This window comes from Petaurus breviceps, unplaced genomic scaffold (assembly GCF_028583685.1).
Source record: "Petaurus breviceps papuanus isolate PSGF00001 unplaced genomic scaffold, PetGlider_PUasm1.0 91023, whole genome shotgun sequence".
NCBI classification, from domain to species: Eukaryota; Metazoa; Chordata; class Mammalia; order Diprotodontia; family Petauridae; genus Petaurus; species Petaurus breviceps.
In genome coordinates this window covers 2,058,851-2,071,990 of record NW_027187398.1, presented here as the reverse complement: position 1 = coordinate 2,071,990, position 13,140 = coordinate 2,058,851, and the positions used below count along the sequence as shown (strand labels likewise).

Sequence of the window (13,140 nt, the reverse complement as noted above, 5' to 3'; positions counted from 1 at the left end):
TTTAAGAGGGAGACAAGTAATAAATTGTCCCTGACACAAAAGGTGGGTATTAGGACATCATCTAGAGAACCCTCAAAGTAAAAGGAAGAAGCAGAAGAAAAATTCACATTATGCTTAAAACAAAATTTCTCAAACAAATTAAGGACAGCTGATGGGCCTAACACTAAGTGATTTAAATTGGCAAGATTTCAAAAAAAAAAACAAAACTTTATGCCCCTTCTGATATTGCCAAGGAACTGTCTAAAAACTCAATACATCTCTAATGATGGGTTTTTAGCTTAAAACAAACAAAAAACATCCCAAATAACATATATAAGACCACTCAGATTTAAAGGAGATGTGAAATAATTTCTTTCCTTCTCGGTTACAGAAAAAGATACTCCATCTGTTCTGACATGACATGTTATCTAAAAAAAAACAAAGTTAAAAAGCCCAATTCGATGATTATAATGGCATTTTTTTTAGACTGCTAATAGCTGAAATATACAAATATGTTGATATAGATACATATATGCATGTGTATATAATACCTAAGACATGCCTTTTAAGTCTACATGATTTACACTAACAAAGGGATAATTCAAAAATCTTGTAATAGCTCTTGCAGTGTGACTTCAACAATTACCATGTTTCCTGAGATTATTAGGAAATTATTTTTAAGAGTTTTAAATAGTCAATTCTCAATGATTTCCAGAATCCTATCACTAGACAACCAGACCCCAGAATACTTACAGTAAAGCAAAGGCACAAGATCAATGTCAATTAGTTAAGGGTATATAGGTATATATACATTTTGTGTTAACATTCCAAACTCAAAGGAAAATGATTTGGGATTTATTTATTGTTTTAAGCTATGTGAATATATTCCACCATCCACTCATCCAAACTGACAGAAAACTACACTTAAACTACACTTAGGGGGGCAGTTAGGTGGTACAGCAAATAGAGCACTGGCCCTGGAGTCAGGAGGACCTGAGTTCAAATCTGGCCTCAGACACTTGACACTTACTAGCTGTGTGACCTTGGGCAAGTTACTTAACCCCAATTGCTTTGCCTTCCCTCCCTGCCCCTCTCCCCCAAAAAAACTATACTTAAAAATTCTTCATTCCCCTGCAGGGTTACCAGGCACACAACCACCTACCAAGAGTCTTAGTGTTGGCAAGAAGGGCTTCTTCATAAGACAGTATGTAGTACAACATCAGGAGCTGGGCCGTAATACTATGACACTGCACATTATGCTGTATAATTCTAGTGCTGTCAGCCTGCAAATAAAAATCAAACCTTCTTCATTAAAAATACTGACAAGGCTTCTTGATAAAATTTTACTTCACAATAGAATTACTTCATTTTACAAAGACAGATTTGATTTTTGTCAAGGATATTCATCTGAATTTTTTAAATCATACTGTAGTTAGCATGAAGGATGAGAGACAGCAAACTCAACTATTCTCAAATCCTGAGCTGAGTAAACAAACGGTTCATTTTCTGCAATGTTTCTGAAGGGCACTAATAAAAATCTTGTTTAGTAATCACCAAGCAGGTGTGCTGTCACAGGGGTACAAATTACATTATAGTAAATGACCACAGTAATCTAGTATATGATAAACCCAAAGATCCAAACTTTTAGAATAAAAACTCATTATCCGACAAAAACTACTAGGAAAACTGGAAAACAGTATGGCAAAAACTAGGTATAAACCAACATCTCACACCATCTACCAAGATAAGATCAAAATGGGTACGTGATTTACACATAAAGGGTGATACCATAAGCAAATGAAAAGAGCATGGAATAGTTTATGTCAGATTTATGGATAAGGGAAGAATTTAAGACCAAAGAAGATATAGAGAGCATTACAAAACATAGGACAGATAATTCTGATTATATAAAATTAAAAAGTTTTTGCACGAACAAAACCAATACAACCAAAATTTTATAAAGAAAACGGAAAACTGGGGGAAAATTTCGCAACAAGTATTTTTGATAAAGGCCTCATTTCTCAAATATATAGAGAACTGAGTCAAATTTATAAAAATATAAGTCATTCCCCAATTGATAAATGATCAAAGGATATGAACAGGCAATTTTCAAAGAAATTAAAGCTATCTAGTCATATGAAAATACGTTCTAAATCACTACCAATCAGAGAAATGCAAAATAAAACAACTCTGAGGTACCACCTCAAACCTATCAGAGTAGCTAATTTGACAAAAAAGAAAAATAATAAATGTTGTAGGAGGTGTGTGGGAAAACTGGGACATCAATGCACTGATCCAACCATTCTGGAAAGCAATTTGCAACTATGTCCAAAGGACTATAAAGTTGTGCATACCCTTTGATCCAGCAATACCAATGCTAGATCTATATCCCAAAGATATCCAAAAAAAGAGAAAAGGATATATCTGTACAAAAATATTTATAGCAACTCTTTTTGTGGTTTCTAAGAACTGGAAATCAAAGGAATGCCCATCAAATGGGTAATGGCTAAACAAGCTTTGATACATGATCGCAATGGAATACCATTGTGCTATAATGTAACAAGCAGGATGATTTCAGAAAAATCTGTTAAGACTTAAAACAAACTGATGCATAGTGAAATGAACAGAACCAAGAAAACACTATATACAATAATAGCAAAACTGTTTAATGAACAGCTGTGAATGACTTAGCTATTCTCAGTAATGCAATGATCCAAGACAATCCTAAAGGACTAATAATGAAGCATACTATCCGCCTCCATAGAAAGAAGTGATATTGATTGAATACAGACTGAAGCATGCTATTTTTCACTTTCTTTCCTTTTTCTTCTTTTATTCGAGTCTTCTTGTATAAAATGAATTAATTTGGAAATGTTTTATATAATTGCATATACACATATATATATATATATATATATATATATATATATATAAATAAGCTATATCTGATTGCTTACTTGCTCAGGAAGACATAGAAATTGGAACTCAAAACTTTAAATAAAAATATATCATAAAATTTTTTTTTAATTAACACAGGGAAAGCAACTCTGGGACAATTATGTATTAAACAGTGCTGGAGAATAATGCTGTACTGTTTTGTCTGAGGGAAAAAAACCATCTTTCTTCAATCATAAGTGAGTCCAGGTGCATCGTGTATGCTCAAGGACTTGGCCAAAGCACCTGAATATGCTGCACTTTCTCAAAAAGCTTTCTCCAACCCCCAAGTTAACAAGGAAATCCTTAAACTTGAACAAAAGTCCTCATGTTTATAAGTGGGTTTCCTCCACTAAAAAAAAAAAAAGAGAAAACAGAAATTCCTCATAAAAGTTCCATCCGCAAACTACTTTTGAATTACCATTCATTTTAGCTTCAGAAAAATCTGAAAAAAACTGACCCCTGGTTTCAAAATTCTGGACTACAGAAGTCATCTAAGATCATCTAACATTAGCCCCAAAGAAAAAATAAATGGAGTTAACCAAAAGACAAAAGTCTGAACTGGATGCATTAAAAAAAAAAAGTCTTACCCCAATGAGTCCTTTAAAAACACTGAGTATCTCTTGTTCTGTGATTGGTTGGTTTGTAGCTTCTGGATTTGATTTAGAAGCAGGAGTAAGGACAGAATTTATGTATACGTCAATAAGAGGAAGTAACTGGGGGTGGAGTGGAATGGAGGTTTCACACAGCTGTCTATAAATCCAATCCTGAAGAAGCAAGTTAGAGACAGAATCAATTAGAGCAGCAAGAATATTCAAAGAAAATTGCAGTACTGCATATATATTTGTGCATGACTTATGATGATAAATCTAAATTTAATTTGTAGCAATTTCAAAACATCTAGTTCTAATATTAAATCAGATAATTTGTCTTCGAGCTATTTCTGCAACTGACTCTCAATGATGGAGAATAGGTACTAAAATGAAAAACTTGGGATTTCATATGTTTGAAGGTTAAGACATTATCAAGTGCCAACTGAGTGCAATAAATAGTAGGGAGGTTCTTGACATTAATTGCATGGATTGACTAAGACAATTGTTTTGGAAGGCATTTTTCCAAAAATCTCATTTATTCAATCTCAAATATACACTGAGTACATTATAAGCACTTAATAAATTCTTATTGATCTGCCTTAAGAAAATTTTAAAAAGACATATAATCCTTTCAAAACTGAGGTAAAACATGGGACCATATTACTGTGTATCCCTTCAAATAAAAAATGCAATTTAATTTTAAAATCATATTTTTAGTTTGAGAGAAGCAACAGTTTCAAAAGAGGATACCATGTATGTTTCACAGCAGCAATCCCTAAGAAGGCATTCTTAAGAGATGGCAAGAGATGGGAAATCCTTGGTTCTAGTCCTGGTTCTGACTCTCGGGGCAGGGATAATGTTGGGCCCATTACAGTCCTTGGCTGTAGAACTATGAGGGTGGACTAATTGAACCCCAAGGTCTCATCCAGTCCTATAGACTATCAAGTCTATGATCTTTACACAAAAACAGAAAACAGAAAAACATGGTGCCACATGTACATGAACACAACTACTGGGAAATAAAATGTCCATTCCTACTAGAAGCAGGGCTCTAGAATACCAAAAAAAAAAAAGATCCTAGTTTTCAGTGTTCTATTTGGAAAAATCTCCCAGAACTGATCTTCTGCTAAATTTTTTAAATACTAATTCAAAAGTCTACTTTGGACAGAAATGGACAACTGTGCCAAAAATTGGTTAACTTAAAATATGAATAAACAACATCTTACATAAGATTATTTGTATTACTAATTCAAGATCTAGATTAGCTAGTACTACTGTAAAATTTACACAATTTGCCAATTATATAATTTAAAAATATGAACTATGCAATGGTTTATACTCTGTGTGAATGATTAAACAATACACTTAGTTCAATATTTTACATTACAAACAACCAAAAATAAACAAATACCATAACAGTCTAGACTGCAAAATTGCAGAAAAAAGTAGTGGAAAATGTTAAACTGAAATGTAATGCTTTGGAACAGAAATGGAATTATACTTTTATTGACACTTTGTGCTTGGTAAAGGATCGACTCCTGAGAAGCTGATAAATACAGTGGATAGGCAAAAACCCAGCAATGTTTGCACTGAGGCTACTGGTTACAGGCACCCGAACAGCATGAGCTGTGACAACCTAAAGGTTTAAAAAAAAAAAATAAAGAATATTTTTAGTATAAGCTCCACTAAAATACATGTATCTATGAATAGCAGGTTGTACTCACTAGTCACATATACCTATTTCCAGCATTCAAAGATATACTTAAAAGCAAGAAATTAAACTTTAACAATCCAGTGAACCTTACCATCTGTAGATTTAGAATTTAAGATTAAGATTTAGAATTGATTCAGTATGATTTAGAACTGATGTTGATTGATCCTTGGTTCTTATGGAGGCAAAGGCCAAACAAGAACTTGTAACATAAAATCAAGTAATTCTCATTAATGTGTAATCTTATTAAAAGAAATTTAAATTAAAAGATGTAGTTTTCTTTCTTTCTGGCAAATCAAAGTTATTAATATCTTTTGGGAAATCCCCTATCTAGCAAGACAATTATTAACACTGACAAGTCATTCAAGAACCCCTTAATAAAAATGATAAGAAGGGATCCAGTCTAAAACATGTACTGAGTAACAACACATGGCTATAAAAAATGCATCAATCTCTACAAGAGTTCCAATAAGGAAATGACCTGAGAGACTTTCAAGTAGAATATAGATCTTAATTTCAGATATTTTGGCTATTAAAATCAGATATTCAAATAACAAATTTACATTACAGGGTGCTTTAGAGGTACGTTAAGTAAAGGAAAATACCTGCTCAGTAAAAATTTCCTGAGTGAAGATGGTCTTCATTCTACTCAAAGAGCTTGGTTTAATCACAATCTGAAATAATGGCATAAATAGGTAATGAATATTAATTATAGTATGAAAGTAGATGACATGCATAGTACAAAATAAGAAAAGGTCTACATGATCTAAATTAGCTCTAGGTAACAATACTTGTTTCAAGAAGCTTGCCTCACTGGTTTTTCAAACATAATAGAAATATCCTTTTCAAAATGTTCTAATATTAAAAATATTCAATTAAAATACGGTTAACAATGGAAACAAACCAACTCACGTTAATGTTCTAGAAAAACAACTTGAATAGAAGTGCACTCTCCTTTAGGAAGGAGGGAAATTACCTTCATCCCCAATGTTGAACAGACCAAATCTATGATAGCACTCAGTTGGTTACTATGGAAATACATAGCCACCAGCAACAGCATCTCCCCAAAGGAGGCAGACACTCCAGAAGTACTGTTGTAACAAAAAGGAAATAATAAATTTTAAGAGAGGATGATAAAAGCTCTGTCACCTAATGAAAAAAGATATTAAGTAGTCTGACCTTTCAAAATAAGCTTCTTCTTTTATCATCCAGCTTAGCCACATCACCATTAACTGCTCCTGTTCAGGTGTACTGAACAAAACATGTCATAACATTAATTGTTTAATTCATATAAAGAATAATCACTCTAAAGAAAGCATTATGGAAAAGTACATTCTTGGGTAAAATTATTTTTCCCTTCATTTAAAATATTAACAAGAAAATAAAAAAAAGTAATAAATTGAATTATTTTAACAGAACTAGCAAATGACCCAGGAAGCCAAGAAAGGGAAACCAGGTCCAGCCCTGCCACTGCCTTTCTACAGGGACCGGATCAAATCAGACATCCTTAAATTTGGTCTCTTTATCAGTAGAGCAGATATCTGAACTGATCACACAGTACTGTTGGATTTGAAATGGTGGGAAGGCCACACTAATGTCTCCTAGTTAACTGACATCAAAAGACCCTTCTACCAAGTTAACAGTCACATCCTAAGTAGCCAATGACTGAGTACTAGCACAATGGCAAAATTCATTTCATCAGTACCTGCAGACAATTAGGCAAATGTTATTTAAACTACTTGTTTAAGGTACAATAAAAAAAAAAACCCTGAGGTCAGGGTCACAAATGTAGAACTGGAAAGGTTATCTAAACCAACTCCCCAATTTTATAGATAAGAAAATCATGATCAGACTCCACACAGAAGGGATGACCAAATGTCCAAGGAGTGATGAAGAATTATATTTGCTTTTTAAAAAAGGGGATGTCTAGCCTCTAGACTTAGTTTACATGTTATATGTTAAACCTATATTTAATATCCATTAGCTGCAGGCTTTAAAAATCTACACACTAAATTCAGTCTACCAGAGGCAGCCAAATAGATCCAGCCTCAGCAGCAAAGGAAAATAAGGTAAAACAAGGAGAGCAAAAGACACAGATCAGAATATACTGTTTTATTATATATACTGTTTTGGGATATTTTAAATTGTCAGGGGGCAGCTAGGTGGCACAGTGAATACAGCATGGCCCTGGAGTCAGGAAGACCTGAGTTCAAATCCGGCCTCAGACACTTAACACAAAAACTAGCTGTGTGACCTTGGGCAAGTCATCAACCCCAATTGCCCTCCAAAAAGCAAAAATAAATAAATTGTCAGAATTACATTATATGAATCATCTGGGATTTAAAGCCCTACAAGATACAGAGAAAGCCCTCCAAGATACAGAGAAAGCCCTCCAATTATCTCTGTACCTTACAGCAGTGATGACAAGATGAACAAAAGCAGCTGAAAAATATACTTCACCTACTATACTCCACTGACTGGGAAGGTGAAATGGAGACAAGCAATAGAACCATCAATGGACCCTTAATGACATCATTAAAAAAAAAAGCCTACACTTTTGATCCAAACATGAATCTGCAGGAAATCTCTAATCTCCTGCTAGTTGTGCATTTTAACAAGTGAAAGAAACACCTTCAAAGAGGTTAATAAAGATGGAGCAACATTTCCATAAAGATACCTGACAAGCGTGGAAAAGGCGAGTAGCATACAAAAGGAAAGAGAAACAAAGCGAACCCCAGCTGGTGTTGCAGGAGGACGACTCGTCATAAGCTGCAACAACTGCTCAGCTTCTTCATCAGTTGGCCTAAAAGGAAATCAATTTTTGAAAACAAAGATGTTCCATATAATATGGCCTTTGTTTTAATGAAAAAAATCTTCACATAATCTTTTACCTAGAATTGTCAAGTGTAAAATCCTGAAAGATTTTAAATCTAAAACGTTCTCTCTGAAACAGACCAAAGTAAACAATAAAATGACTCAAAAAAAGATTTGGTGGTCAAAGAACAATTCTGTGTTTGTGTGCCTTACAACTACATAAACAAGAATTTATAACCAGCTGGCTCAAAAATTCAGAGCTGTAAGTCACCTGAGAGGTCATCTCTCAGGAAGAAAACATCTGAAAAAGCAAGCTATTCAGAAATAGAAGGAAAGAGGATATTTAATTGTATTTATACTTATTGTAATAATATAATAAATTGTAATTATCTTAATTGTATTTATACCGAACAGTTTCTCATCCATCATACTTTTGCTCAAGTGAATCTAACAGGGTTAAGATAAAGATAATCTAACAAAGCAATTTAAAGAAGATAAAGTGCTCCGGTTCTACCTCTCTCTACACTATGGCTTTCATAGGCAGACAAAAATAAGTTAAGAAGTCCCTAACATGTTCACTTAGAAAGGAGGGATTCATTCCTGATGTACACAAACTTGGCTCATAAGGTGTGGTCTGAGAATATAACAAAAGCTGTCCCAAGAGTTTTGATACAGTTTGAAGCTTTAATATCTTCAAACTCTAAAACAATAATACCTTACATTTATACAGCACTTTAGAGTTTACAAAGAACTTCCAGAAACATTCTTTTTCCAGGTTTATGGAATATTATTCCTCTTCAAGAACTCAATATTTCAATCCAACTGGCTTCTTTCATAGGCTGCTTCATTCCATACGTGTTGGACAGGAGCTCTCTCTACACCTTTGCCCACTAGAATCCCCAGCTCCACTCCTTTCAAGGCTCAGTTCAAGGATCACCTCCTACACTGGGCCTTTCCTGATCCTTCCGGTTGTCATCCCCTTCTGTGAACCAGAAATTACTTTGTGCATATTTTGTACTTATCTTTGTCCAGGCTGGATGCTCTGTACTTAGAAGATAAGCTCCCCAAGGACAAGACATGTCTGACTGTTGTGCCTCACACACAGTTAAGTGCTTAATAAAGATTTATTACAATGAACTGGAATGATCTAAGCCTAGTCTAGTATGAACCTTAAGAACTCTATGAATAAGAGGCATTTCATTCCCTTCCTTAGAAGCAAAAATAAGAACATAAAATTTTTATAGAATGAAATATCAAAATAATACATACTTGAGTCCAGCAATTCCCATCAAAGCGCAATAAAGACGTAGCAATGCACTGGCTTTCACCACATGCTCTTCTTTCAGCCCTGAATACACAGACACGTTAGGCTCCATCTCTACATCAGCTTCTTCCACAATGCGTGTACTTCTTACTGTGGGAAGGATGCCCATCAACTCCAAGAGAAGCTGCCTTCTCATTTGCCAAAGCACAGAACTGCTGGTCTCTCTTTTTTTCTGCAAGAAATAGGGGCCACAAGAGGGAAGCATTAAGTACTTATTTAGTTAAAAGCAAGTTTAAACAAAGGACCCCACTTAACACCTGAAATTGACTCCTGCCATATTATTCCTTGGAAGAATGGAATGGTCATTTTTTTGTAATGCAAAACAGGAAGTAAAGTAGGTGACCCCTGATTAAAGAATGGCTCACCAAACTGTGGTATAAATTATAAGGAAATCTGCAGGGAAAAAATGGAAAGCAGTCTGTCAGAAATTAGGCTTAAACCAGTATTCATACCATACACCACAACAAGCTCCAAATACATACGTAACCTACATGTAAATGGTCATATTAATAAATTAGAGGAGCACAGAAGGAGCTACCTTTCACAACTATGAATAGAGGGAGACCTCTTGACTAAACAAGAACAACACAGGAGTTTAAAAAGGACAAATTTCATTACGTTAAATTTGAAATGTTTTGCAAAAATCAAAGCAGCTAAAATCAGAAGGGAAACAGGTAACTGGGGGAAAAATCTTTATAGCATGTTTCTCCTTAAAAGCTCTGATATTTAAGATATACAGAGCCTAAATCAAATATAAAACAAGGGCCTTTCTCCAATAAATAAATGGCCAAAAGATAGGAAAAAGCAGTTTTCAAAAGATACAAGCTATCAATAACCATATTTTAAAATGCTCTATATTACTAATATGAGAAATGCAATTACAACAACTCTGAGATTCCATCTCACATTCATCAGATTGGGAAAGGTTCTGGAAGGCCAGGGGTGGGAAACCTGCACTAAACCATACATGTGAAAACACCCTTTAATCCAGCACTACTACTAATTAGGCATATGCCCCCTAAAGAGATCAAAGCAGGAGGAAAAAAAATCATATGTACAAAAATATTCATAGAAGCACTTTTTGTTGTAATAAAGAATGAGAAATTAAGAGTACACACATCAACTGCGGAATGGATGAATAAATTATGGAATGCTATTTTGCTGTAAGAAACGATTAAAGAGGGGGCGGCCAGGTGGCTCAGTGAGTAAGAGCACTGGCCCCAGTGTCGGGATGACCTGGGGATCGAATCTGGGCTCCGACACTTAGCACAACACCCAGAAATAACTGGCCGCGTAACCTTAAGCAAGTTACTTAACCCTCATTGCTCATAAAAAAAAAAAGAAATAAAGAAATTAAAAAAAAAAAATGATGAAAGAGATGAGTTCAGAAAAACCTGGGAAGACTTTTATAAACTGATGAAGAGTCAAATAAACAGAACCAGAAGTACAAATGATGAAATAACAATGACAATGTTCATGAAAGACTTAATAATTCTGATCAATGAAATGACCAGCCATAATCCCAAAGGAGATATTTTGATGAATCATGCTATCCACCTCCTGAAGGTAAACTCTCAAAGGACAGAAAAAAACATAATTTTTGGATATGGCCAATATGATAATGTTTAGTTTGGTTACACATATTTGTTAACAACTACATTGTTTTTCTTTTTTTTCCAATGGTGGTGGGGGAATAAAATAAATAAAATTAAAATTTTAAAATTTTAAAAAGAAAATACAAAGGTGGCAAAGCCAAGATGGTGGCAGAGAAGCAGGAAAACTCTGTATGTTCCCTCCATGACCACCTCAAATACCTATAAAAAATGACTCTAAAACTTTAGAGCTACAGAACCCACAAAGTGACAGAGAGAAACCTCCCAATGAAGGCAGCCCAGCAGGCCAGCAAGAAGGGTCCATTGCAGCCCACTGTGAGCAGAGCCTAGGTCCATATGAGCCCAGGGTTTTAGCCTCAGGGCAGCCCCTGACCAGCAACCAGCTGTAGGGATTTCCTGAGAGTAGATCACCGGCAGCTGTGGTGGTTTCCAGAATTATCAATCCATAGATGACAAAGACAAAGTGAGGGGTCAATGTGAACTTTGTGGCATCAGGGGGTCCAAAACTGCAGTATGGCCTCTGCCTCCCAAAGAGAGAAGTGGCCACCTCATGGCTGCTTCAGAGCTCCTGGCCTGCAGATTGTAGGGGGATCGCTCTTGCTTTAACCTGCTTGAATCTGGATTGCTGTCTAGGGTGGAGGTCCTGGGGTGTGTGACCAGCGAGCCAGAGAGTGTGGAGGCTTCAAAGAAGGAAGCCAACTAATAGCTCCAGCAGCTGAGAAAACCCCAGCAATTTGGGACAAAGCTCATCTCTCTGGAAGCAGAGTTCTACTATGGCAAAAAGCTCAAAAGTCAAGTAATTGAGTGGCAACATGAGCAAGCAAAGGAAGCAAAGCAAACACAGCAGTCAGACTTTGGATTCCATTTTTGGAGACAAAAAGGATCAAAGCATAGAATAGAATGGCGAGAAGACAACTAAGTCAGAATTCCTGCACCAAAAGCTTCCAAGAAAAATATGAGCTGGTTACAGACCATAGAGGAGCTTAAGAAGAATTTTGAAAACAAAATAAGAAAAGTAGAAGAAAAATTGGGAAGAGAAATGAGAATGATGCAAAAAAATAATGAAAAGAGAGTCAACCACCTGAATGAAAAAAATAACACTTTAAAATATAGACTAACTCAAATGGCAAAAGTGGCTAAAAATGCAATGAGAAGAAGAATGCCTTAAAAAGCCGAATTTTCCAGATGAAAGATTGAAGAGAATCATTTCTTCAGAATTAGACTGGAACAAATGGAACCTAGTGACTTTATGAGAAATCAAGATACTATTAAACAGATTAAAACAAATGAAAAAATAGAAGGCAATGTGAAATATCTCGCTTGAAAAACCACTGACCTAGAAAATAGATCCAGGAGAAATAATGTAAAAATTATTGGACTACCTGAAAGCCATGATCAAAAAAAGAAGCTAGAAATCATTCTACAAGGAAAATTGCCCTGATTTAGAACCAGAGGGCAAAACTGAGGCTGAAAGAATCCACCAATCACCTCTTGAAAAAGAAAATTCCTAGGAATATTATATCCAGGTTCCAGAGTTCCCAGAACAAGAAAATATTACAAGCAGCCAAGAAGAAACAATTTGAATATTGTAGAAATGCAATCAGGATAACACAGGATCTGGCAGCTTCTACACTGAGGGATCAAAGGGCTTGGAATATGATTATTTCGGAGGTCAAAGGAGCTGGGATTAAAACCAAGAATCACCTACCCAGCAAAACTCAGTATCATGTTTCAGGGGAAAATATGGTCAATGAAATAGAGGACTTTCAAGCATTCTTGAGGAAAAAAACAGAGCTGAATAGAAAATTTGACATTCAGATACAAGAATCAAGAGAAGCATGAGAAGGTAAACAGGGAAAAGACATCATAAGGAACTAAATCAAAGTTGAACTATTTACATTCCTACGTGGAAAACCAATAATTGTAACTTATGAAACTTTTCTCAGTATGAGAATAGTTGAAGGGAATAAAAATGTGTGTGTGTTTATGTATATATATGTGTGTATATATGTATGTATACATACATATATGTCTATATAGGAGGGTATATGGGCATATGAATACATACGTGTATGTGTACAGGTATACAGAGGGCACAGGACCAACTGAATAGGAAGGGATGATACTTAAAAGGTAAAATTGAGAGGTGAGAGAGGAACATAATGAGACGAG

At 35.1% G+C, this 13,140-nt stretch overlaps 1 protein-coding gene across 6 annotated transcripts in view; it reads right to left on the bottom strand.

Moving 5' to 3' along the window:
* Nucleotides 1-13,140, bottom strand: part of INTS2 (integrator complex subunit 2) — a 48,032-nt gene that overhangs the window by 20,734 nt on the left and 14,158 nt on the right. For all 6 annotated transcript variants that reach the window (XM_069078056.1, XM_069078055.1, XM_069078053.1 and 3 more), the window contains 8 exons: nt 9,301-9,527; nt 7,895-8,020; nt 6,397-6,468; nt 6,194-6,308; nt 5,823-5,891; nt 5,008-5,142; nt 3,504-3,680; nt 1,142-1,262 (listed from right to left, as the gene is read on the bottom strand). In XM_069078056.1, coding sequence (XP_068934157.1) covers nt 1,142-1,262; nt 3,504-3,680; nt 5,008-5,142; nt 5,823-5,891; nt 6,194-6,308; nt 6,397-6,468; nt 7,895-8,020; nt 9,301-9,527 — 1,042 coding nt within the window. The remainder of the gene's footprint in view (nt 1-1,141; nt 1,263-3,503; nt 3,681-5,007; nt 5,143-5,822; nt 5,892-6,193; nt 6,309-6,396; nt 6,469-7,894; nt 8,021-9,300; nt 9,528-13,140) is intronic.